At 42.0% G+C, this 23,011-nt stretch overlaps 1 protein-coding gene across 1 annotated transcript in view; it reads right to left on the bottom strand.

The window, feature by feature from the left end:
* The window catches only part of LOC134353838 (mucin-2-like), a 181,891-nt gene extending 159,611 nt beyond the window's left edge, over positions 1-22,280 (bottom strand). Inside the window, exons 1-3 of the mRNA XM_063062302.1 lie at positions 22,153-22,280; positions 21,627-21,888; positions 14,817-14,931 (exon numbers count right to left, since the gene is read on the bottom strand). Of these exons, the coding sequence (XP_062918372.1) occupies positions 14,817-14,931; positions 21,627-21,888; positions 22,153-22,228 (453 nt within the window). The 5' untranslated portion in view covers positions 22,229-22,280. The remainder of the gene's footprint in view (positions 1-14,816; positions 14,932-21,626; positions 21,889-22,152) is intronic.
* Positions 22,281-23,011: the final 731 nt, after the last annotated feature.

Here is a 23,011-nt window from a genome sequence, read left to right as displayed (position 1 = left end):
CCATTCAGAAAACGATGGTGTATTTTTAAGGTGCAGGAGTGTAAAAACATAGCAACATGTAGAACATATACAAATGGTATAACATATCCATTCTGCTTTAATCAGTTCCATGAGAACTGCTTTTATGTTGCTCCTGCTAAATGTGCCACTGAATTCATTACCTGGCAAATGTAAATCAGTGTGAAGACTTGCTTCCTGTTCCAAATCCCTTACACTACATGGGCTTGCATTATTTGTACATTCCTTCCTGTGTGCACTTGGATTTCCTCCGGGTGCCCCGGTTTCCTCCCACAGTCCAAAGGTTAGTAGGTTAATTGGTCATTGTTAGGCTAGAGTTAAATTGGTGGGTTACTGGATGGCATGGCTCAAAGAGCTGGAAGGGCCTGACCTACACTGTATTTTGAAATAAATAAATAGATCGATAGATAGCAAACAGCTCGCAATCCTAGTGACGAGACCTTGGTGGTGGCAGGGTATTCATTAGTTTCACAGCCTGAGGGAAGAAGCTGTTACCAAGTCTGACAGTCCTAGTCCTGATGATCCTATACAACCTTCCTGATGGTTGTGGGTCAAAAAGATTGTTGGGTAGGTGGTAGCGATCCTCAACAATGCATTGAGCACTTCATACACAATAGTCCTGGTAAATGGCTCTTGGATTTCCTGCACAATGCCGTGCTTGCTAGAAATCCTCCATTTCTTGTGCTCCATCTATCAGTCTGCACAATGTATATATTAATTGTGCAAACTGACAAGTGAAGCACAAGAATTTCATCTCTAGGATTGTGGAAGACATGGAATATATTTAGTCTGTGGATTGAATAATTGACAACCCTCTGGGAAACTTGCTCCCCATCTCCTTTGTAAATGCACAATCCTAATCCTCCAACTTTGCCCCCCAAATCTAAATCACCCCGATGTCCATGAAATATACTCTGCATATCCACCCTAGGTATACTCAGTGGCCACTTTATTAGGTACACCTGTATATTAATGCAAATATCTAATCAGCCAATCATGTGGCAGCAAATCAATGCATAAAAGCATGCAGACATGGTCATGAGATTCAGTTGTTGTTTGGATCAAACATCAGAGCAGGGAAATAAAGTAATCTAAGTGACTTTGACCGTGGAATGATTGTTGGCACCAGATAGGGTGGCTTGAATTTCTTGGAAACTGTTGATCTCCTGAGATCTTCAATCACAACAGTCTCTGGAGTTTACAGAGAATTGTGCAAAAAAAAACATCCAGTGTGCAGCAGTTCTGTGGCTGAAAATGCCTTTTTAATGAGCAAGGTCTGAGGAGAATGGCCAGACTGGTTTAAGCTGAAATGAAGGCAACATGTTACAACATTGGTAAGCATCTCTGAATGCACAACACATGGAAACTTTATTTGGATGGGCTACAACAGCAGAAGACTACAAACATACACTCAATGGCCGGTACATGATGTACTTAAACAAAGTGTATCTCATCTTTCAGTAAAGTGAACTTCCATTCCTTCAGATCCCAAACATTGTCAATCTAACTGTTCAGTCTCCTCTCATTTGATAACCAGTTATCTCAAGTCTCAGATGAGGGAACCTCCTCTCCACTGCCGTCAAAATAATTGCTGGATTCACTAGATTGTGACACCTGCAGTAATCTGAAGGTACTGCTTTTGAGGTCCTGCTTTTAACTTTTCTTTCCAAGGTATGAAAACTCTGAATTCAGGACTTCAGCACTCCCTGTACCACATATGTGGTTGGTCCTAGTATATTTTTATTTTTATAGGTTTCACAGGCTGAGCCAATTTGAATTGTCCATCCCTTGTTGTTTTTGAGGAGGAAATGACCTGACCTTGAATTGCTGTAGGTGTGGGTGTACTCACAATGCTGTCAGGGAGAGAATTTCAATTTTGACCCAGTGATGGTGAAGGAATGTGATGGTGAAAGTCTGTGGCTTTGAGGGCAAATTCCAGGTGATGTTGTTGCCCTTGTCCTTCCAACTGGTAGTCCTGATGGGTTTGGAAGATCCACATCCTCAGGATGTTCACCCTCCCTCTATGCTGTGCGATAGTATCATGATTTTCTTTACCCTGGCAATGTAGAGTCAAATACCATCTTGGAGTCAGATTTTCAGACACACAAATACATGTCTGTCCCATAATTATTTAATCCCCAGCACAACGGATGACATAACTCCCTAGGGAATGGAATTTGTGTGGACACCACACCAGGATCCATCTCCACTGCAGGTGGTAGGAGCAAGTGACTTTGTAAAACCTGAGAAAATGCTATGAGGAGGGGTAGGACAAACTTGGGTTGTTTTTGCTTCAGCAGTGAAGGTGGGGGGGGGGGTGCGTGGAATTAAATGCATGTTTATATAATTGTGGGAGACACAATTGTGTTTAAAACTAGAGGGCATGCATTTAAAGTGAGAAGGGGTATTTTTTATGATTTAATTTTTTAGATACAGCATGGAATAGGCCATTTCAGCCCTATGAGCTGCACTGCCCAGCAACCCACCTAATCACAGGGCAAATTTACAATGACCAATTCATCTCACCAAGAGGACACCTATTCAGGGAGGATGTACAAACTCCTTACAAATGTGCTAGAATTAAACTCCAGTCTCTGATGCCCCAAGGTGTAATCGTGTTGTACAGACCACTACACATCATGCCGCCTGTAAGTAAAAGAAGATGTGTGGGACAAGTTTTTCTACAGAGAGAGTGGTGGGTAGCTGGAACATGCTGCCTGGAATTGTGATGCAGACAAATACAATAGAGGCATTTTAGTGATAAGTAGTTGAATACGTCAGAAATGGAGAGATATGGACAGTGTTTAAGTAGAAGTTTGGTCGGTTTTTAATTACTTGTGTAATACCCTGGGTAAGATCTCTACTGCTATGTTGTGAGGTATTTTTATTTTAGTAGCTTTCTGTAAAAGCAGTGTGCCCTGCCAGTAAGAGTGTTTTGGCTTCAGCTAACGATAAGGAGCTATGTTGTCCAACTTAGGGATGTGGTGTCAGCCAGTCAGGGTTGTCTTGGTACATGTCATAACTTTCTGCCCAATGGAACATTCAAGAGTGCTGGGTGGGAGCAAATTTCTGAAGGACAGTAGTTTGGTTTGGAGACTCTTGGCGGGAGCTGTGGAGTGGGGCACAGGGGAAGATGCCGCAGAATGCCGAAGGAGATGAATGGTTCAAAGGAGGAAGCACCAATACTCCTGAGAGCCAGTTCATTCAAGATGGTCTTCAAGGGAAGTTCAGACTGTAACTGGTGTCTTTCAGTGCGTGAGTAAAGCTACTACAGAAATGAGCTCCAACGTTTATGTGCATATTTAAACAGGTTTAACTGTAATGGGCCTTTTTATCTTTCTTTTTTTTTCTTCTTAAACATTTGATAGAGTTGAAAAATTGGTAAATAAACTTCCTTTATAATTTTATGCTGGTGTATGATCTGGTCATTTCTTGGCGATCGATAATTGTGTGTGAGCAGTACTTAGACAGCATTCACTACAATCGATGTTCTTTAATTGGAAGCTCCCAACTTTCCTGTTTGGTGGACGTGTATTGCTTATGAAAGGTGGCCTTCTCACCACTGAGTCGCACGTTAGCAGAGTTAGCTAACGATCCAAGTTTATATACGAGCCCGGTGTGAGGTTTGCATTTGTGGGGGCTCATTCAGGATTTGCATGTTGCGTGAATGTTGTCTGATTAAGTGGTTTATTTGTGTGTTTAAGCCAGTGTTTAAACTGGTGTTTGTGGAAAGTGAGGTATGTCATAATTATGGTATTTTATTATTGATGCTGCAAGGATTGGAATACTGCGCGAATGCAACAGGAGCATTCCCGCACAGATCCAACAAAGACTTTCAACGAGAAACCCAGTCTCTATAAAAGTGAAGTACCACTGAGCAGAGCAGTTATCAAGCGAGCAGTCGTTGTCAGAGTAGTAAGGCTTTGGCTCAACAAGGCTTCGGCGAGAAAAGGCAGAGGCAAGGAAAGTAGATAAGTTCAATCCTTATTCCTTATTTAAATCTTGAGAGAATAGGAGGTATATCTACAGAGCCAATGTTCTGTTCAGGGTGTCAGATGTGGGATTTCCAGGAGACTCCCAGCCTCCCCTATGGTCACAACTGCACCACATGCATCAAAATGCAGGTCCTTAGAAACCATGTTAGGGAATAATGATGAGCTTCGGCTTGTTAGGGAAAGTGAAGCAGTGACAGGAGCTACAGGGAGGTAGTTACCCCAAGGCTGCAGAAGACAGATAAATGGGTGACTGTCAGGAGAGGGAAGGGGAAACGTCAGATAGTGGAGAGCACCCCTGTGGGCCATCCCCTTCAACATAAGTACTCCATTTTGAGTACTGTTGGGGGAGGGGGACCGACCTGGGAGAGGCAACAACAGCCATGCCCCTGGTAGTGAGTCTGGCTCTGTGGCTCAGAAGGGTAGGGAAAGGAAGAGGATGGCAGCAGCGATAGGGGACTCTATAGTTAGGGGGTCAGACAGGCGATTCTGTGGACCCAGGAAAGAAACACGGATGGTAGTTTGCCTCCCAGGTGCCAGGGTCCAAGATGTTTCTGGATGTGTCTACAATATCCTGAGAAGGGAGTGTGAGCAGCCAGAAGTCATGGTATATTTTGGTATCAACGGCATAGGGAAGAAAAAGGAAGGAGGTCCTGAAAAAGAATATAGAGCGATAGGAAGGAAGTTGAGAAGCAGGGCCTCAAAGGTAGTAATCTCAGAATTGCTCCCTGTGTCACGTAACAGTGAGGATAGGAATAGAATGAGGTGGCTGTTAAGTGCGTGGTTGAAGAATTGGAGCGGGAGCAGGGATTCAGATTTCTGGATAATTGGGACCTCTTCTGGGGCAGGTGGGACCTGTACAAATGAGATGGGTTGCACTTGAATCTGAGGGGAACCAATATTGTGGTCTGTGGTGGCCAGTGCTATCATGTTTGCTGTTGTGTGCTGGGGCAGCAGGCTGAGGGTAGCGGACACCAACAGAATCAACAAACTCATTCGTAAGGCCAGTGATGTTGTGGGGATGGAACTGGACTCTCTCACGGTGGTCTCTGAAAAGAGGATGCTGTCTAAGTTGCATGCCATCTTGGTCAATGTCTCCCATCCACTACATAATGTACTGGTTGGGCACAAGAGTACATTCAGCCAGAGACTCATTCCACCGAGATGCAGCACAGAGCGTCATAGGAAGTCATTCCTGCCTGTGGCCAGCAAACTTTACAACTCCTCCCTTAGAGGGTCAGACACCCTGAGCCAATAGTCTGGTCCTGGAGTTATTTAATAATTTACTGGCATAATTTGCATATTACTATTTAACTATTTATGGTTCTATTACTATTTATTATTTATGGTGCAACAGCAACGAAAACCAATTTCCCCTGGGATCAATAAAGTATGACTATGACTATGACTATGACTATTCTTGCGAGCAGATTTACTAGAGCTCTTGGGAATGGTTTAAACAAAAATGGCAGGGGGTGGGAACCAGTATGATAGAGCTGAGGATGAACCAGCAGGTTTACAAGTAGAGACTGGTTTAACATGAAAGTAAGGAAGGACAAGCCAATGATTGGGTACAAATGCAGACAGAGCAAAGAGTTAAATTGTACCACAGAGGCAAAATTCAAAAGTGCGAAGAATAAAGAACTGAAGGTAGTGTATTTAAATGCGCCTAGCATTTGAAATAAGGTGGATGAACTTGTGGCACTATTACAGGTTGGTCGATATGACATGGTGGGCATCACTGAATCGTGGCTGAAAGAAGGCCATAGTTGGGAGCTTAACATCAAAGGATATACTTTGTATCAAAAGGACAGGCAGGAAGGTATGGGTGGTGGTGTGGCTCTGTTGGTAAGAGATGGAATTACATCTTTAGAAAGAGGTGACATAGGGTCAGAAAATGTTGAAGTTTTGCGGGTGGAGCTAAGAAATTGCAAGGGTAAAAATATACCATTATGGGAATCATATATTGGCCTCCAAACAGTAGCCAAGATGTGGGGTTGAGATTGAAAAGAGAGCCAGAAAAGACATGTAATAAGGGCAATGACACAATTGTAATGGGGGACTTCAATATGCAGGGGGATTGGGAAAATCAGATTGGTGTCAGATTACAAGAGAGGGAATTTGTTGAATGTCTACAAGATGGCTTTTTAGAGCAGCTTATGCTCAACCCCACTTGGAGAAAGGCCATCTTAGATTGGGCGTTGTGCAATAACCCAGATCTTATTAGGAAGGTTAATGTAAAGGAACGCTTAGGAGGTGGAATTCATACTGCAAATTGAGAGGGAAAAGCACAAGTCACATGTATCAGTATCGCAATAGAATAAAGGGAATTACAGAGGCATGAGAAAGGAGCTTGCCCAGGTGGATTGGAGGAGGATGTTGGCGAGGATAATGGCAGACCAGAGATGGCTGATGTTTCAGGGAATAGTTCACATGGTGCAGTATAGATTTGTCCCACAGAGGAAGAAGTTCTCAAATGGCAGGGACGCAACCGTGGCTGACAAAGGAAGTTAAGGACTGCATAAAAGGCAAGGAAAAGGCTTATAAGGTAGTAAAAGTGAATAGAAAGTTAGGTGATTGGACAACCGGACGATGCTGAGGATGTTCTACAAGTCTGTGGTGGCCAGTGCTATCACATTTGCTGTTGTGTGCTGGGGCAGCAGGCTGAGGGTAGCAGACACCAATAGGATCAACAAACTCATTCGTAAGGCCAGTGATGTTGTGGGGACGGAACTCAACTCACTGTGGTGTCTGAAAACAGGATGCTATCTAAGTTGCATGCCATCTTGGTCAATGTCTCCCATCCACTATATAATGTACTGGGTGGGCACAGGAGTACATTCAGCCAGAGACTCATTCCACCGAGATGCAGCACAAAGCGTCATAGGAAGTCATTCCTGCCTGTGGCCATCAAACTTTACAACTCCTCCCTTGGAGGATCAGACACCCTGAGCCAATAGGCTGGTCCTGGATTTAATTTACATATTACTATTTAACTATTTATGGTTCTATTACTATTTATTATTTATGGTGCAACTGTAATGAAAACCAATTTCCCCCGTGATCAAAAAAGTATGACTAAAGACTAAACTAACTAAAAATGCTGAAAAGATGAAATAGGAGGGCAGATGACCAAAGACTTTTTTTTCAGTTACATAAAGAGTAAAAGGGAGTTGAGAGTTGATATTAGACCACTGGAAAATGATGCTGGTCAGGAAGTAGGAGTGACAAAGAAATGATAGATGAACTTAATGGGTACTTTGCATTTGCCTTTACTGTGGAAGACACTAGCAGTGTGCCAGAGGTCCATGAATGCCAGGGGGCAGGAGTGAATACCATTGCTATTACAAAGGGAAAAGGTTTTAATGTGGATAAGTCACCTGGGCCAGATGGACGCCATCCCAGAGTTCTGAGGGAGGTTCCTGAAGAGATAATGGATGCATTGGTCATGATCTTTCAGGAATCACTTGATTCTGGCATGATCCCGGAGGGCTGGAAGATTGCAAATGTCACTCCACTATTTAAGAAGGGAGGGAGGCAAAAGAAAGGAAATTATAGGCCAGTTAGCCTACTCTCAGTGATTGGGAAAGTGTTGGAGTCTATTGTTAAGGATGAGGTTTCAGGGTATTTGGAGATTAATGATAAAATAAGTCAAAGTCAGCATGCTTTATGTAAAGGAAAATCTTGCCTGACAAATCTGTTAGATTTCATTGAGGAAGTAACAAACAGGGTTGACAAAGGAGAGGCAGTGGATTTTCAAAAGGTGCTGATAAGGTGCCACACATGAGGCTGCTTAACAAGATAAAACCCTATGGTGTTATAGGAAAGATACTGGCATGGATAGAGCAATAGCTGATGGCAGGAGGCAGCAAGTGGGAATAAAGGAGGCCTTTTCTGGTTGGCTGCCAGTGACTAGTGGTGTTCCTCAGGTGTCAGTATTGGGACTGCTACTTCTCACATTCTTTTTTTAAAGAGTTAGATAATGGAATTGATGGCTTTGTGGCAAAGATTGAGGATGATACGAAGATACATGGAGGGGTAGGTAATGCTGAGAAAGCAATGCCATTGCAGTAAGACTTAGACAGAATGGAACAATGGACAAAAAAGTGGCAAGTGGAATACAGTGTTGGGAAATGTATGATAATGCATTTTGGTAAAAGGTCCAATTGTGTGGACTATTATCTAACTGGTGAGAAGGTTCAAACATCAGTGGTGCAAAGGGACTTGGGACTCCTCGAGCAGCTCCGAGAAGATTCACTTACAGGTTGGGTCCAAGGTGAAGAAGGCAAATGTAATGTTGGCACTGAAGGGGAATAGAATATAAAAGCAAAGAAATAATGCTGAGATTCTATAAGACACTAGTCAGGCCACACTTGGAGTATTGTCAACAGTTTTATTGTCCCATATCTCAAAGGGTGTGTTGTCATTGGAGAGAGTCCAGAGGAGGTTCACGAGGATGATTCCAGGAATGAAGGGGTTAACGTATGAAAAGCATTTGGCAGCTATGGGCCTGTACTCACTAGAATTTAGAAGAATGCGAGGGGATCTCACTGAAACTACTGAATGTTGAAAGGACTAGATAGGATGGATGTGGAGAGGATGTTTCCTACCGTAGGGGTATCCAGAACTAGAGGGCACAGCCTCAAAATTGAGGGATGAGCCTTTAGAACAGAGGTAAGGAGGATTTTTTTTTGCCAGAGAGTAGTAAATCTGTGGAATGCTCTGCCAGAGACTGTGGTGGAGGCCAAGTCCATGCATATATTTAAATGATTTTGATTGTTTCTTGATTGGTCAGGGCATCAAATGATCTGCGAGAAGGCAAGTGAATGGGGTTGAGTGGAATCCGGGATCAGTCACGGTGGAGCAGACTTGATGGGCTGAATGGCCTAATTCAGCTCCTATGTCTTATAGTCTCATGGGAATAAGGGTTGGTGTGATTCAAGAAGATATCCACAAGTAATACTTGTGTTTTGAGTGGGGTTGATATTCAGTTTTCTGATGAACTGCTACTTAGAGTACCGAGTTTTGTGAAAGTACTAGGGAAAGTTACGGTGATTGAATGGCATTTAGACCAATCAGCTGGTAAGGATGTTATGATAGTCCAGACTACCAGTGACGTGGCTGAAGTTGTGCTACCTGATAGGAAAGGGTGGCTGGAGAAGTGGGACCATGGGTAGTCCATATTGTTAGGGAAGTAGGTAATGTAGCTGTGGGTGAAGACATTAAAGAGGGTGAAGACTTTAAAGACAAGTTGTTCTTGCTTCTGTGAAGTGAGGGAAAGGATTCGTCCGATGTGAGAAGTGTAAAAAGTCCTTTTGTTGTTGATTTAAGTTCTGAGCTGGTTTCAGCTATTACATCACTGGTTGATAGAGTGCATATGTGGAGAGCCAAAGTTATCATAGACTTAGAATGTTCTCTGAATTTAGCCCACACCCAATGGGGAAGAAGAATATGAGGCTTGAGCTGAGCAGACATCAGTTATTGGATTTATGGCGGTGCTCAGATAATATGAAAAAAGAAGAGAATGGCAGAGAATTTAAAGGATCCAGCAACAGATATAGTGATGTTCCTAAAGACCATTAGTCATGTCAGCTAAATCCAGGAAAGCTCTTGAAGATGCTTTGGGCACTACTGAATGTTCAGCTGACCTTACGATGAAGTTTCGGCACACATTTCAGGAGGAAGGAGAGAAGCTGTCTACCTGCATTTTCAGGTTGCAGAAACTGCTGCACTGTTTGTGCCAAAAAGGGGGCATGCAACTGTCTGAGAGAAGTTACTTGAGGGTGGAGCAAGTTGGGAAGGGCATGCTGTCACATGACATGATAGTTCTATGGATTCAAATGACCCACAGTGCCCTCTTCCATCTTTTACCAAGTTACTTAGAGATGTTAGAGAGGATAAAAATATGATTGACATGTGGAATATTTCCAAAATCTGTGAAATGTCATCACTGTTAGTTGCTAAAGTGACCTCTGATGCCACAGAGATAGAGCTTTTGAGGAATGAGATGAAAAACCTTCACGTTGAGCTGACTCGGTGGATGTCGGCTAATGTTTCAGCTAAATGTGACACATCTGCTGGGAACCAACCCACCTGTAGCACTTACTAAGCAGAGGAACGCTGCTGGAAAGGGTCTTTTGAATAGAGGGGCGACTGGTATTTTCTGTTACAACTGTGGGGAAGTTGGACATTTCAAGCGAGACTGTGAGGGACAGGAAAATCTTTGGAAAATAAGTCAGTGCTTAAATAAACAGAGAAGAAAAGAAGCAAAACTTCGGAGGGACCCAGTAAGGGAACGGCATGGGACTCTGGGAGAGGACATGTTCTAATCAGTGTATCAAGGAAAATACTGAAGTATGAAACCCTGTTCCTGAAGGTCTAGTGGGACCAAGCTTGGATATATCCATACAGATTGAAGGGATTTATGCTAGAGCCATACTTGACACAGGTATTCAAGTTACTTTATTTTACAGATCCTTTTACAACCAGTATTTGAAGCATTTACAATTGACGCCACTCAGTGCCCTAGAAATTTGGGGGCTTCATACCCATATGTTGGTTAGTTATTATTGAAACTGGAGTTTTCAGAAGGAGATGTTGGAGTAGGTGAGACCATTGATGCACAGTGTTGGTCTACTGAATTTGGTCGAAAAAGGTGAAACTTCCATTCTGGTGGGAACAAATGCTTCCATCGTGAGAAAGCTTGTGGGAGTATGCAAAAAGAGAGATGGAGAGAATTTTTTGAAAATCATGTCCATTCACCCAGTGTTCAGAGGTCCTTTGGAGAAGATGCAAGTTCCTCCTAAAAGAGGAACTATGTGATACACCTGGTCCAAACCTGTCATGTTACAATCTTGGGGAAGTAGCTAAAGTGACAGGACACCCTAAATTCCCCGAAGTGCCCAAGGTTGAGGCCCTCCTAGTGAATGCTCCAGAGGATCATGAAGAAGAATCATGCTTACCTGCTGGAGTGCTGGTGAGAGCTGAACTGTAGAAACCTTTGCAATAGACACAAAATATTGGATGTACTCAGTAAGCCAGGCAGCATCTACGGAAAGGAGTGCAGTCGACGTTTTGGACTGAGACCCTTCAGCAGGTCCTGTGTTCACCATCTCATAGTGGTTAATACAAGAGGAGCATGGGATGAGGCTACTAAAGGTGTCAGACTCCCTGAAGGCTGGAGGTTTAAAACTGTCCTGGATAAGTGCCAGTTCTGTAAGATGTCGATCACATAGACTCTTAGGCTGGAGTGGCTACAGATCCGTCCAAGACAGAGGCAGTAGCCACATGGCCAAGGCCCAAGAATATGAATGCCCTACATTCATTCCTTGGATTCTGTGGGGATGTCATAGGTCATCGCTGGTTGATGGCGTTGTCTGCTTATGATTTCAGCCTGAAATATCGTCCAGGGAGTTGGAACATTGATGTGGATGTGTTGCCATGACATTTGTATGAGGTGCCAGAAATGGAGGAGAATGGGAGGACATTCCTGCCTCTGATGTTAAGGCAATATACCAATTTTCCACAGTGCAGAAATCAGATCTAAGGCTATGGCAATGGATCATTTAGGAGCTTCTAGCCATGCTATTCCACAAGCATATTGAAACTTGACCGTGCTGAATACAAAACAGTTGCCTGCCTTAAGTCCTAGGGAATTGGCAGCAGCCCAGCGAGATGACCCTCGTATAGGTGCCATTTGGCCATCTATTGTCAAAGGGGATATGGTCCAAGTTGAGAAGACAAAGCACCCTGCCTGATGAATGATTGGGACAAACTGGTTGAGGAATAAAGTTTCATAGATGGTCATGTCACCTCCAGACAAACCTCAGAATTCCCAGTTGGTTTTGCCTGAGAAGTACTGGAGGATTGTACTAAAGTCACTTCATGCTGGTTCAGGTCATCTAGGGTTTGACAAGATCTACTGATTAATCTGAGATCAGTTCTATTGACCCTGAATAAAGCTTGAGGTTGAAGTTGTGTCTCTGATATATTCAGAGGAAGACACTGCCCATGAGAGTTGCCCCATTATTTTATTTGCGAAGTACAGGACCACTTGATTTAGTATGTCTGGATTTCCTCTCCATAGAGCCTGATTCCAGTATCACTGTGAATGTCTTGATCATCATGGATCACTACATCAGATATGCTTAAGTCTTCCCCACAAAGGATCAGACAGAAGCCACAGTTGCCAAAGTGTTATGGGAGAAATTTTTTTCTCATTATGGCCTCCCACGAAAGGATACACAGTGAGCAGGGCAGAGCTTTTGAGCATCGGCTCATACATGAGTTACTGAGCATGCATGGAGTCAAGAAGTCAAAGACCATGCCATATCACCCTCAGCCTGAATAGTTCAACTGGACATTGCTAGACATGCTTGGAACCCTGGATGCCAACAAAAGGAACAAGTGGAGTCTGCATATTGGGCATTTGGTACACTGCTACAACTGTACACAGAATGAAGCCACTGGCTACTCACCATACTACTTTATATTTATTATTTTTGCCTATTTTTGTTTAAATCTTGGTTAGATTCTGTCTGTTCCAAAATTGGTGTCAATGTTCTGTTCTGTTGCAGACTGTTGTAAAGCCAGCTTGTTCCTAATAGCTCTTGAGAAGTTAGTGCCGAGTTGTCACCATAAACTGCAGCACTCCCTCTGGAGAAAATACTCCCATAGTGGTGGTGGACAGAGATGTACAAGATTTAGAACTAGCAGTGATGAAAAAGTCAGTGATATATTTTCAAGCCAGGAGAGTGTGGAGTTTTGAGAGGAATGTGTAGATGTTGGCACAGCCAAGAAGGGCCAAAAGGCCTGTTTCTGTACTGTATTTTTTTTCTATGTTACACTGCATGTGCCTCTTGTTCTTTTTGCGGGCAAAACACATTTAGCCATGCTTTACTTTTTTGACTCTTTCTGCCATTCCCAACAGATAGCTAACTTATCCTCAGTTCACCATACATAAAGGTCAACTACAAAATAATTCAAGATAGATATTCAGAAATAGGCAACATGTAATAGACATTGTGGAGGTATTCCTGCAGTATCATGTACAGTTTTGTTCACCCTCTCATAGGAAAGATTTTATTAAGGTGAAAGTGTGCAAATAAAATTTATGAGGATATTGAGGGCCTGAGTTATAGGACAGGCTTTATTCCTTTGAGTGCTGGGAACTGAGGTGTGATCCTACCGAAAGTTATAAAATCATGAGGACTATAGATAAAGTGGGTCATAACAGATTAATGTGAGAGGGGAGAGATTTCAAAGGAAGCAGAGGAGCCACATCCTCACACAGAGGTGGTGAATATATGGAACAAACTGCCAGAGGAAGTATTTGAGGCAGGTACAATAACAATTTTTAATGACATTTGAACAGGTACAAGAATAGGAAAGGTTTCAAAGGACATGGGCCAAACACAAGAAAATGGGACGAGTTTAAGTGTGCACCTTAATAAGTTGTACTGAAGTGCCAATAACCATGCTGTAGAACTGTCATGACATTGCTGTCTGATTCTAAGGCTAAGAGTTTTTATAGGTATTTAAAGTGAATCTACAGAAGTAAATCTGAGAAATTAATGGAAAATAAGGAAGTGTTCAATTGAGTTAAACATGTCCTTTGCATCAGATTTCACAATTAACATCTGAGAAATTCAAGTGACATCTGAAGAATAGCTGTTAATTGGGAGTGGAAGGCAGGGAGCATTCATGGAAACTACCATCAACAGGACAGGAACACTGAACAAATTGTTGGAGTCATGGACTAATGTCTCCAGGTCTTGATAAGCTTTATCATTGTGTCTTAAAATTCAGGTCAGCCACTGTCTTATTAAATGGTGGAGCAGGCTCCTGGGGCCAACTGGTGGCCCCAACTTGAAGGTTCTTATTTTAAAATTTATTCTCTAATCAATAAATTCCTTAATCTAAATTTCTGATTATTGGTTGAGATAAATTACTGTAAAATATTGCCTATTTCTCACTCGCTTGTAACTTAAATTCTCTCATAACAAAGGATAATGTTTCACTTCAGCCCTAGACTTCATGCTCTGCTGCAACACACACAAAATGCTAGAGGAACTAAGCAGGTCTGGCTGATCCACAGATCTTGCCTGACCAGCTGAGTTTCTTCAGCATCTTGTGAATGTTTCTTGAGATTTCCAGAACCTGCAGAATCTCCTATGTCTCCGGTATGCTCTTTGATGATCAGAGTCTGGCAGTGCATCTGAATTTGCTTACATTGATGGTAAGAATGATATTCTTTCCCTTTGAAGAGTCATTTATCTGTGTTCAACCCCTGGATTAAACGTGTGAGTGATATTTCTGTAATCCACTGGGAAATAATTTGACTTTTTCAGTACTCACAAGGAGGGAAATAGAGTTCCATTGCATTTGCTGACATTTAGTAACCACTATGCATTCTATAAATCAGTCAAAAATTTTTCAACAGAATCTCTTATCCTATATACTATATCACACAGTAACATTATCATTTTGAGGAAAGTTATTCTGCACAGCACACAGTTGAATAGATATAATGTATAGACCTTATGTATCATGTATAGAATAAACTCCCAGTTTATATAACAGAGGCTATCATATATTTTATATGGTCCAGAAATATTCTCACAACTTCAGAATGATCTGGTACAATTCCATGCAATAACCTAGTTTATGTCATCTATGGAGATTTCAGTTTGTGAGCTTCTATTAATCACTGATACAAACAATCTTCTCCTTCCTTCTATTGTACGTCCGAATATGCAAGTACATGTTCCAAGTTAGCATAAAGTTTTCTCCAGCCTTTGTACTTACCATGAGAGCATCTTCCCTGTTCCACATTAGAGTCAGTCCAAACTTCCCATACAGCTTAGTGTACTGAACATTCTGTTCCACATAGAAACCAGGGCCAAAATATGGAAGCGAGACTCTGAAAAAGAAATCAATTCAGTATATATTAACAAACCTCCCACTTGATGCTACACTGAAGTTATTGAGCATGTAATCAGACCCTTTGGCCCAGCAAATCCATGCTGACCATCCAAGACCCATCTATCCCTTTCCCAGCACTTGGTTCATAGCCTTCTACTCCCAACCCTTCCCACAGTGTGTCCATGATGTCAGCTACTTCCTGGGTGAAAAAATTCTTTCCCATTAAATCTCTAACCCCTTACATTAAACCTGTGCCCTCTGGTATTAGAGTTCTCGGCTAAGGCAAATTCACCCTCATTCTCCTCAACTTCAAGGGAAACAAATATTCCATCCCAAGTATCTTCCTGGTGAATCCCTTCTGGTGCAATCATATCTTAACCATTGTGCATAGCTGTGGCTTTACTGATGTTTTACAAATGTATACCATAACTCCCTGTTCTTATATTGTTTACTGGTGTATGAAGGCTAGTATCATCCATACCTCCTGAACTATCTTACTTACATGTGTTGTAAATTTTGGGATCATTGGACCTACTTCAAGGCCCCTCTGAAAGCCCAACTTCAGCATTTGCTTTATCATCACTGCATATAGAACCATAGAACATTACAGCACAGAAACAGGCCTTTTGGCCCTTCTTGGCTGTGCCGAACCATTTTTCTGCCTAGTCCCACTGACCTGCACCTGGACCATATCCCTCCAAACACCTCTCATCCATGTAACTGTCCAAGTTCTTCTTAAATGTTAAAACTGAGCCCGCATTTACCACTTCATCTGGCAGCTCATTCCACACTCCCACCACTCTCTGTGTGAAGAAGCCCCCACCCCCATGTTCGCTTCAAATTTTTCCCCCTTCACCCTTAACCCATGTCCTCTGTTTTTTTTCTCCCCTAGCCTCAGTGGAAAAAGCCTGCTTGCATTCACTCTATCTATACACATCATAATTTTATATACCCCTATCAAATTTCCCCTCATTCTTCTACGCTCCAGGGAATAAAGTCCTAACTTATTCAACCTTTCTCTGTAACTCAGATTCTCAAGTCCCTCCAACATCCCTGTAAACCTTCTCTGCACTCTTTCAACCTTATTAATATCCTTCCTGTAATTTGGTGACCAAAACTGCACACAATACTCCAAATTCGGCCTCACCAATGCCTTATACAACCTCACCATAACATTCCAACTCTTATACTCAATACTTTGACTTATAAAGGCCAATGTACCGAAAGCTCTCTTTACAACCCTATCTACCTGTGATGCTACTTATAGGGAATTTTGTATATGTATTCCCAGAACAGTGCCCTACCATTTACCTTGTATGTTCTACCTTGGTTTGTCCTTCCAAAGTGCAATACCTCACACTTGTCTGTATTAAACTCCATCTGCCATTTTTCAGCCCATTTTTCCAGCTGGTCCAAGTCCCTCTGCAAGCTTTGAAAATAGTTATAGTCATACTTTATTGATCCCAGGGGAAATTGGTTAATTTCTCCCAGGATCAATAAATTGGAAATTGGAAAACCTTCCTCACTGTCCACTACACCTCCAATCTTTGTATCATCAGCAAATTTGCTGATCCAATTTACCACATTATCATCCAGATCATTGATATAGATGACAAATAACAATGGACGCAGCACTGATCCCTGTGGCACACCACTAGTCATATCTGTTGTGACCTGCTTTAGGTCAGACACGAGCTGAAAGTTCCCAGTATGGCCTGAGGAAGGTCAGAGTGAAACAAGTTTGTGTAGATTCAACTTTGGCGAAAGTAGCACAGCTCCAAATGGGTCACTTTCTCTGGGACCTCCTCAGCCAGACAAACAACCAAGAGTCAATTTTGATCTCTTTAAGGATCCCTTAAGTGAATTGTTCCACCTAAGGGCAACAATTATACCAGTGCCCAAGAAGAGCTGTTTGAGCTGCCTCAATGCATATCGTCCAGTAGTGCTCGCATCTATGGTGATGAAATGCTTTGAGAGGTTGGCAATGGCTAGAATCAACTCCTGTCTCAGGAAGGACCTGGACCCACTGCAATTTTCCTATCACCACAAGAGATCTACAGTAGACACAATCTCAATGACTCTTTGTGCAGCCTTGGATCAGCTGAACGATACAAATACCTGTGTCAGGATACTGTTTATTGCTCAGCATTTAACACCTTCATTCCTACAGTTCTGATCAAAAAACTCAGAACCTAGGCCTCTGTACCTCCCTCTGCAACTGGATCCTTGACTCCCTCACCGGAAGACCACAATCTGTGTGGATTGGAAATAACATCTCCACTTCAATGTCATTTAACACTGGCGCTCCGCTGGTGCTTAGTCCACTGCTCTCTCGACACCTATGACTGTGCGGCTAGACATAGCTCAAACAACATCTATAAATTTGCTGATGATACAGCCATTGTTGGCAGAGTTTTAGATTTGATGAGAGGGTGTACAGGAGCGAGATATACTAGTTAATGAAGTAGTGTCACAGCAACAACCTTGCATTCAATGTCAGTAAGACGAAAGAGCTGATTGTGGACTTCAGGAAGGGTAAGGTAGGGGAACACAAACCAATCCTTGTAGAGGGATCAAAAGTGGAGAGTGTGAGCAACTTCAAGTTCCCAGGTGTCAATATCTTTGAGGTCCTAACCTGGACACTGCATATTGATGCAGCTATAAAGAAGGCAAGACAGTGACTATGCTTCATTAGGAGTTTGAGGAGATTTGGTTTGTCAACAAAAACACTCGAAAACTTCTACAAAAGTACCATGGAGAGCATTCTGGCTGGTTGTATCACCATCAGGTATTGTCGGGGAGTGGGGGACTGGATAGATAGACAGACAGGTACTTTATTGATCCCAAAGGAAATTACAATGTCACAATGGTATTACAAGTGCACAGATATACAAATATATAAATATTGCAAGAGAAGCAAGAAAGGATAAAAAATAAGTTACTTCAAACAGTCTAACAGGAGGGGGTCATCACTTCCCCCTCTATAGGTTGACTCATTATAGAGCCTAATGGCTGAGGGTAAGAATGACCTTATATAGTGCTCTTTGGAGCAGCGCAGTTGTCTTGGTTTATTACTGAAAGTGCTTCTCTGTCCAACCAAGGTGGCATGCAGAGGTTGAGAAACATTGTACAGAATTGCAAGGATTTTCCGTAGGGTTCTTTGTTCTAACAGCGCCTCCAGTGTGTCCAGTTTGACTCCTATAACAGATCCAGCCTTTTTAATCAGTTTTTTTAACTTGTTGGTGACACCCGTGTTGATGTCATTGCCCCAGCACACCTCGGCATAAAAGATTGTACTGGTGACAACAGACTGGTAGAACATGTGAAGGAGAGGGCTGCATACTCCAAAAGGCCTCCAAGCCACTGCACAAGATTAAAATATGTTGTAGAAACTTGTAAAATTAGTCAGCTCTAACATGGGTACCAGCCTCCATAATATCCAAGACATCTTCAAGGAATGATGCCTTAAGGCTGATTTATACTTGTGCGTATGGGTTACGGTGTAGGCCTGATCTATACTTTTGCATAGTCCTACGCCATAACGAGCGTGCATAGTTGTGTCTGCGTCGCTCTGCAATTCACTGCCAAAACACTAGTTGGTGTTGGGGGTTTCTATGCCACTGTGTTGAGTTTCTTCGTGACAGACATGGATGAGGAAATGCGCTTCAAATATTTTTGGATGTCGGCAGATAGATTTGATGATTTGGTTCATCGTCTCCAACCATTTACTTCGCATCAGTGTACAGATATGGCAGAGAAAAGCAACTGGAAATGTGTGGGAGGAAATGCGATGCTACCAAGCGGACCAATCACAGTTGCTGCGGTCTGCGTCGCCGCAACGCATGAGTTACATTTTTGGGGAGGTGCACATCACCCTATGGCATAGGGTATGCGATACTTACGGCGTACATTTGACGCACAAGTATAAATCAGCCTTTAGGAAGGCGATGTCCATCATTAAGGTACCCACCAGCCAGGACATGCTCTCTTTACCGTTGGGATGGAGATACAGGAGCCTGAAGGAATTCAGGAGCAGGGATTCAGGAGCAGCTTCTTCCCCTCTGCCATCTGATTCCTAAATTGACATTGAACCCATGAACACTACCTCATTACCAGTTCTGATCAAGGGTCTTAACCTGAAACATTGACTTTTCCATAGATGCTGCCTGACATGCTGAGTTCCTCCAGCATTTTGTGTGTGTTGCTTGGATTTCCAACATTGCAGATTTTCTCGTTTGTGATTGAACACGACCTCATTACATTTTTAGTTGTTACTTTGCACTACTTATTTTACCTTAGCTATTTAGTGGACAGATATATACTTAATGTAATTCTATTTTTTCCCTCTATGTTTATTTATCATGTATTTCATTGACCTGCTGCCGTAAAGTTAATAAATTCCAGGATATATACCAGTGATATTAAATCTGATTCTGATTAGGCAATGCTCCAGAATTCTCTCTCTCACCCTTTCTGTCGTCAACTTGCCCTCCAACTTCTTCAAATAACTTTCTTCCATTGTCCATACTAACATGCAGCTTGGTCAAATTCTATTTTGAGATGACTTACAATGTTAAAATATATTGTTTAAACAAGTTACTGTTACTTTAGAATCAGAGTCAGATTGTATTATCACTGACTTCTCCAATGTGAAATTTCTTGTTTTGTAGCAGTAGTACAATGTAAAGACAAAATTATTATAAACTGCTAAAAATGAATAAATCATGCAGGAAAAAGGAATAACAAGGTATTGTTTTTGGATTCAGAGACCTTTCAGAAATCTGATCATGGACAGGAAGAATCTGTTTCTGAATTGTTGAGTGCTGGTCTTCAAGCTCTTGTACCTTGTTCACATTTACTGAGTATCTTCTCTGTCCTCATTATTTCTGCCACTTCTGCTTGTTTTAATGCAGTAACTGCCTTTCTAGCTTCACCATACTGTCACTGAGTCATTGATCATCACTTAACCAGAGTTTGCTTTCCCCTGAAGCAGAATAATGACCTTAGAGAGCTATACAAAACCACGAGGAGGATGGATCGGGTGGCTAGGAAGGAACATTGTCCTTTGGAGGAGGCATCTGAGATTAGGTTTAAGATGTGAAAGAGATGTTTTGGAGGAGATCTGAGAAGTAATGTTTTCTCACAGTGTGAGTGAAATTTGGAACATGGAGATATACTCAACCATTAAGGAGCATCTAAGCAGGCAAATAATTCATCAAGTCTTTGAAGCCAGTGGATCTACTATGGAGATAGACAGGTACAGTGGTTAGTATAGACAAGGGTTGTTGAATAGTCTGTGGCTCTCATGCAGCACATGCAGTATATGAGTTGAGAAGCATTACCTAAACCTACAGGCTCAATTGATATATTTCACATCTCTGTGACAGTAGAATGAGATGTGCAGCTGTTGAGTCTATGGCAGCTCTCAGTGTGACCCCATTCTCCCGCTTATTTCTCTGCCCTCTAACTCACACCCTCCCAGCTGCACTCCACTTCCACTCACTACGCTAGTAGGAGTAATTTATAGCAGCCAATTAAACCACCGACCTACATAACCTTGGGTTATGGGTGCAAAGAGGTGCACTAGGTAGAACCCCACTTGGTCACTGAGAGGATGTGCAAATTCCACATGGAAAACACCCGAGGTCAGGATTGGACCCATATCTCTGGAAAGGTAAGGCTGCATCACAATCTGTGCCATCACAATGCTGCCACTGTGCTATGAGTGAAAGACCAAAAGAAACACAACAAGGTGTTAGTTGTTTTGAGTTTGAAAGACCCCAGGTTTAGTTGAGGTGAGGTGAGTCAGGAAGAGGTTTTGTCTAAGGACCTGTAATTACAAGCCTAGTCATAGCCTAGAACAAAGGTACCATCTGTTCCCAGACAAGCCTTACATTAGGAAAAACACTTCCTTTGCACAGTCCATCAAAGCACGTCTTTTAACCATGGTGAGCATGAAGGATTAGGATGGTCATGGAGGAGAAGGGCTCAGGTGCTGAGAGGTAGAGACTGGAGATCGACCATAAGATATAAGACATAGGAGCAGAAATAGGCCATTTGGGCCATTGAGTCTGCTCCAGCATTCAATCATGGCTGATCCTTTTTTCCCCGCCTCAGCCCCACTCCCTGGCTTTCTCCCGGTAACCCTTGATACCATGTCCAATCAAAATTGAAGAAATGGTATCATTATCATATTGAATCATTAAACTCTGAACATTTTGCTTTTGTTCCAAGACCTGCCTGATACTATGTAGTGACATAGAATAGGTCCTGCATTTAATACCTGCCTGATGCTGAGCTAGCTAATTTTAACTGGATTAGTTTGCTGGTAATGATCATTGAGGTTAAGTAGCTTGATAAGGTACATGTCTTGGCTCATGAGGAACAGCGGTCATTTGAGAAAAGTTTATGGTAGCTGGATGCGAAGTCACCCAGCTGGATCTTTGCTGTATGCTACAAGTACAGAATGCAATTATCCCAACTTAATAGGTTGAATATCTGATAAGATCCACAATGACAGACCATAATCCATCACCAAAGACAGAAATTGATTCTAAAGATAACTCAGAAAACAAATGAAGAGGAGCAAGAGAGATTTTTTAAAGTAAATATCTATGGGTAGACATGGTTAGACCTCCCGTTTGTCCAGCACTGATACTAAACATAAATTTAATGCAAGATAATTGAACTTACATTTCATCACTGATGACCGTAAATTTTGGTGTCATGTAAATCACAATATCCTTGATTTTTGCTGTGATGCCATGTATTTTGGGATGCCCCTTGGAAATAGTGCGTTTAATATGAATGGAGAATTCTTTATATTGTGAGTTACAGTCAGTCACAAAATTATAGTCACAAGTTCCTGGAAACTGGTAAACATCCCCATCGAAGGTCTTGAAGTGATTGTTTCCCCAAGTACTGCAGACATGGTCCCGATGGTTTGGCAGTCTGGCTGTGAAAGAAAGTGTCGAAAACTTAGAAATGAGGAAGAAAGAAAATACTAAGTAGTAACTGCAGTTTAGATTCCCAATGTACAAATTACAAACTGAAATGTAGATTAAACAGTATTTCTTGATTGTCATGCCATAATTGTATAACCCTTTCTATTAATTCCTATCTATATCTGCACTAAATAAGTCGCTAATAGCTTCATAACAAATTAACTTAACTATTATTACATTACAAAGAAAATGAAATTTTTAGAACTCATACTCACCATGTTTGATTTCCACACCGAGTGTACAGGAGAAGGCCCAGCTAAGCAACCACACCTTGATACTCCATGGGCCCATGATACACCAGGCAAGAGGATGTGTACACTTCAAAGCATAATCACTCAGTGCTGCTCCTTTTAAACCATTTCTTCAGGCCATAAAATTTATTATGCTACTTACTGCAGAGAGTGACCCGAACAGATGAAGTGCACAGTGGTTCCACCTACTTCATTAGAAGTGGCCACATATGTACACTGAAGCTGGGAGTAAACCTTCCCAGTTTCAGTGTACATATGTGGCCACTTCTAATCACTTCTGCAATCACACTATGTGACCTGTGATGTACCACAGAGATATTCTTGTCTGTTCATCTTATGTTAAAATGGAGTGTATCTGAGTCATCCTGCAACCTAACAGTACAGACTGTTCTCACTTATGGAGTCTTACAACACGGAAAGAGGCCCTTCAGCCCAAATCATCCATGCTGACCGAGGTACCTATTTTCCAGCATTTGGCTCATATTCCCTCCCTACCCATCAAAATTCTCAAAAGTTAATTACCCTTGTTTTGCAGGCTGTCAGTTATAGGATATAACAGTTACCTGAGCAATCCTGAGACTTGGACCAGTGATCCTGAGACGTGTCGAATTCCTACTGTGGCTACTTGGGAATGCGGAAACTCTTTAAATTAAATAAACATCGAATAAAAAAAGATCAAATCATCCATGAAGATCACAAATTCATTGTGAGATTGCCAGGTAGTGAAAACAAAATCATTTTCCTTAGCCAAGTCTGACTTGTATGTAACTTCAATCAAATGATATTATAGATGATTTTTAACTATAATGTGTTAACAGCTAAT

The sequence above is a fragment of the Mobula hypostoma genome, chromosome 11 (genome assembly GCF_963921235.1).
Source record: "Mobula hypostoma chromosome 11, sMobHyp1.1, whole genome shotgun sequence".
NCBI classification, from domain to species: Eukaryota; Metazoa; Chordata; class Chondrichthyes; order Myliobatiformes; family Myliobatidae; genus Mobula; species Mobula hypostoma.
The sequence above is the reverse complement of the archived record's forward strand: the minus strand, read 5'-3'. Positions and strand labels throughout refer to the sequence as shown.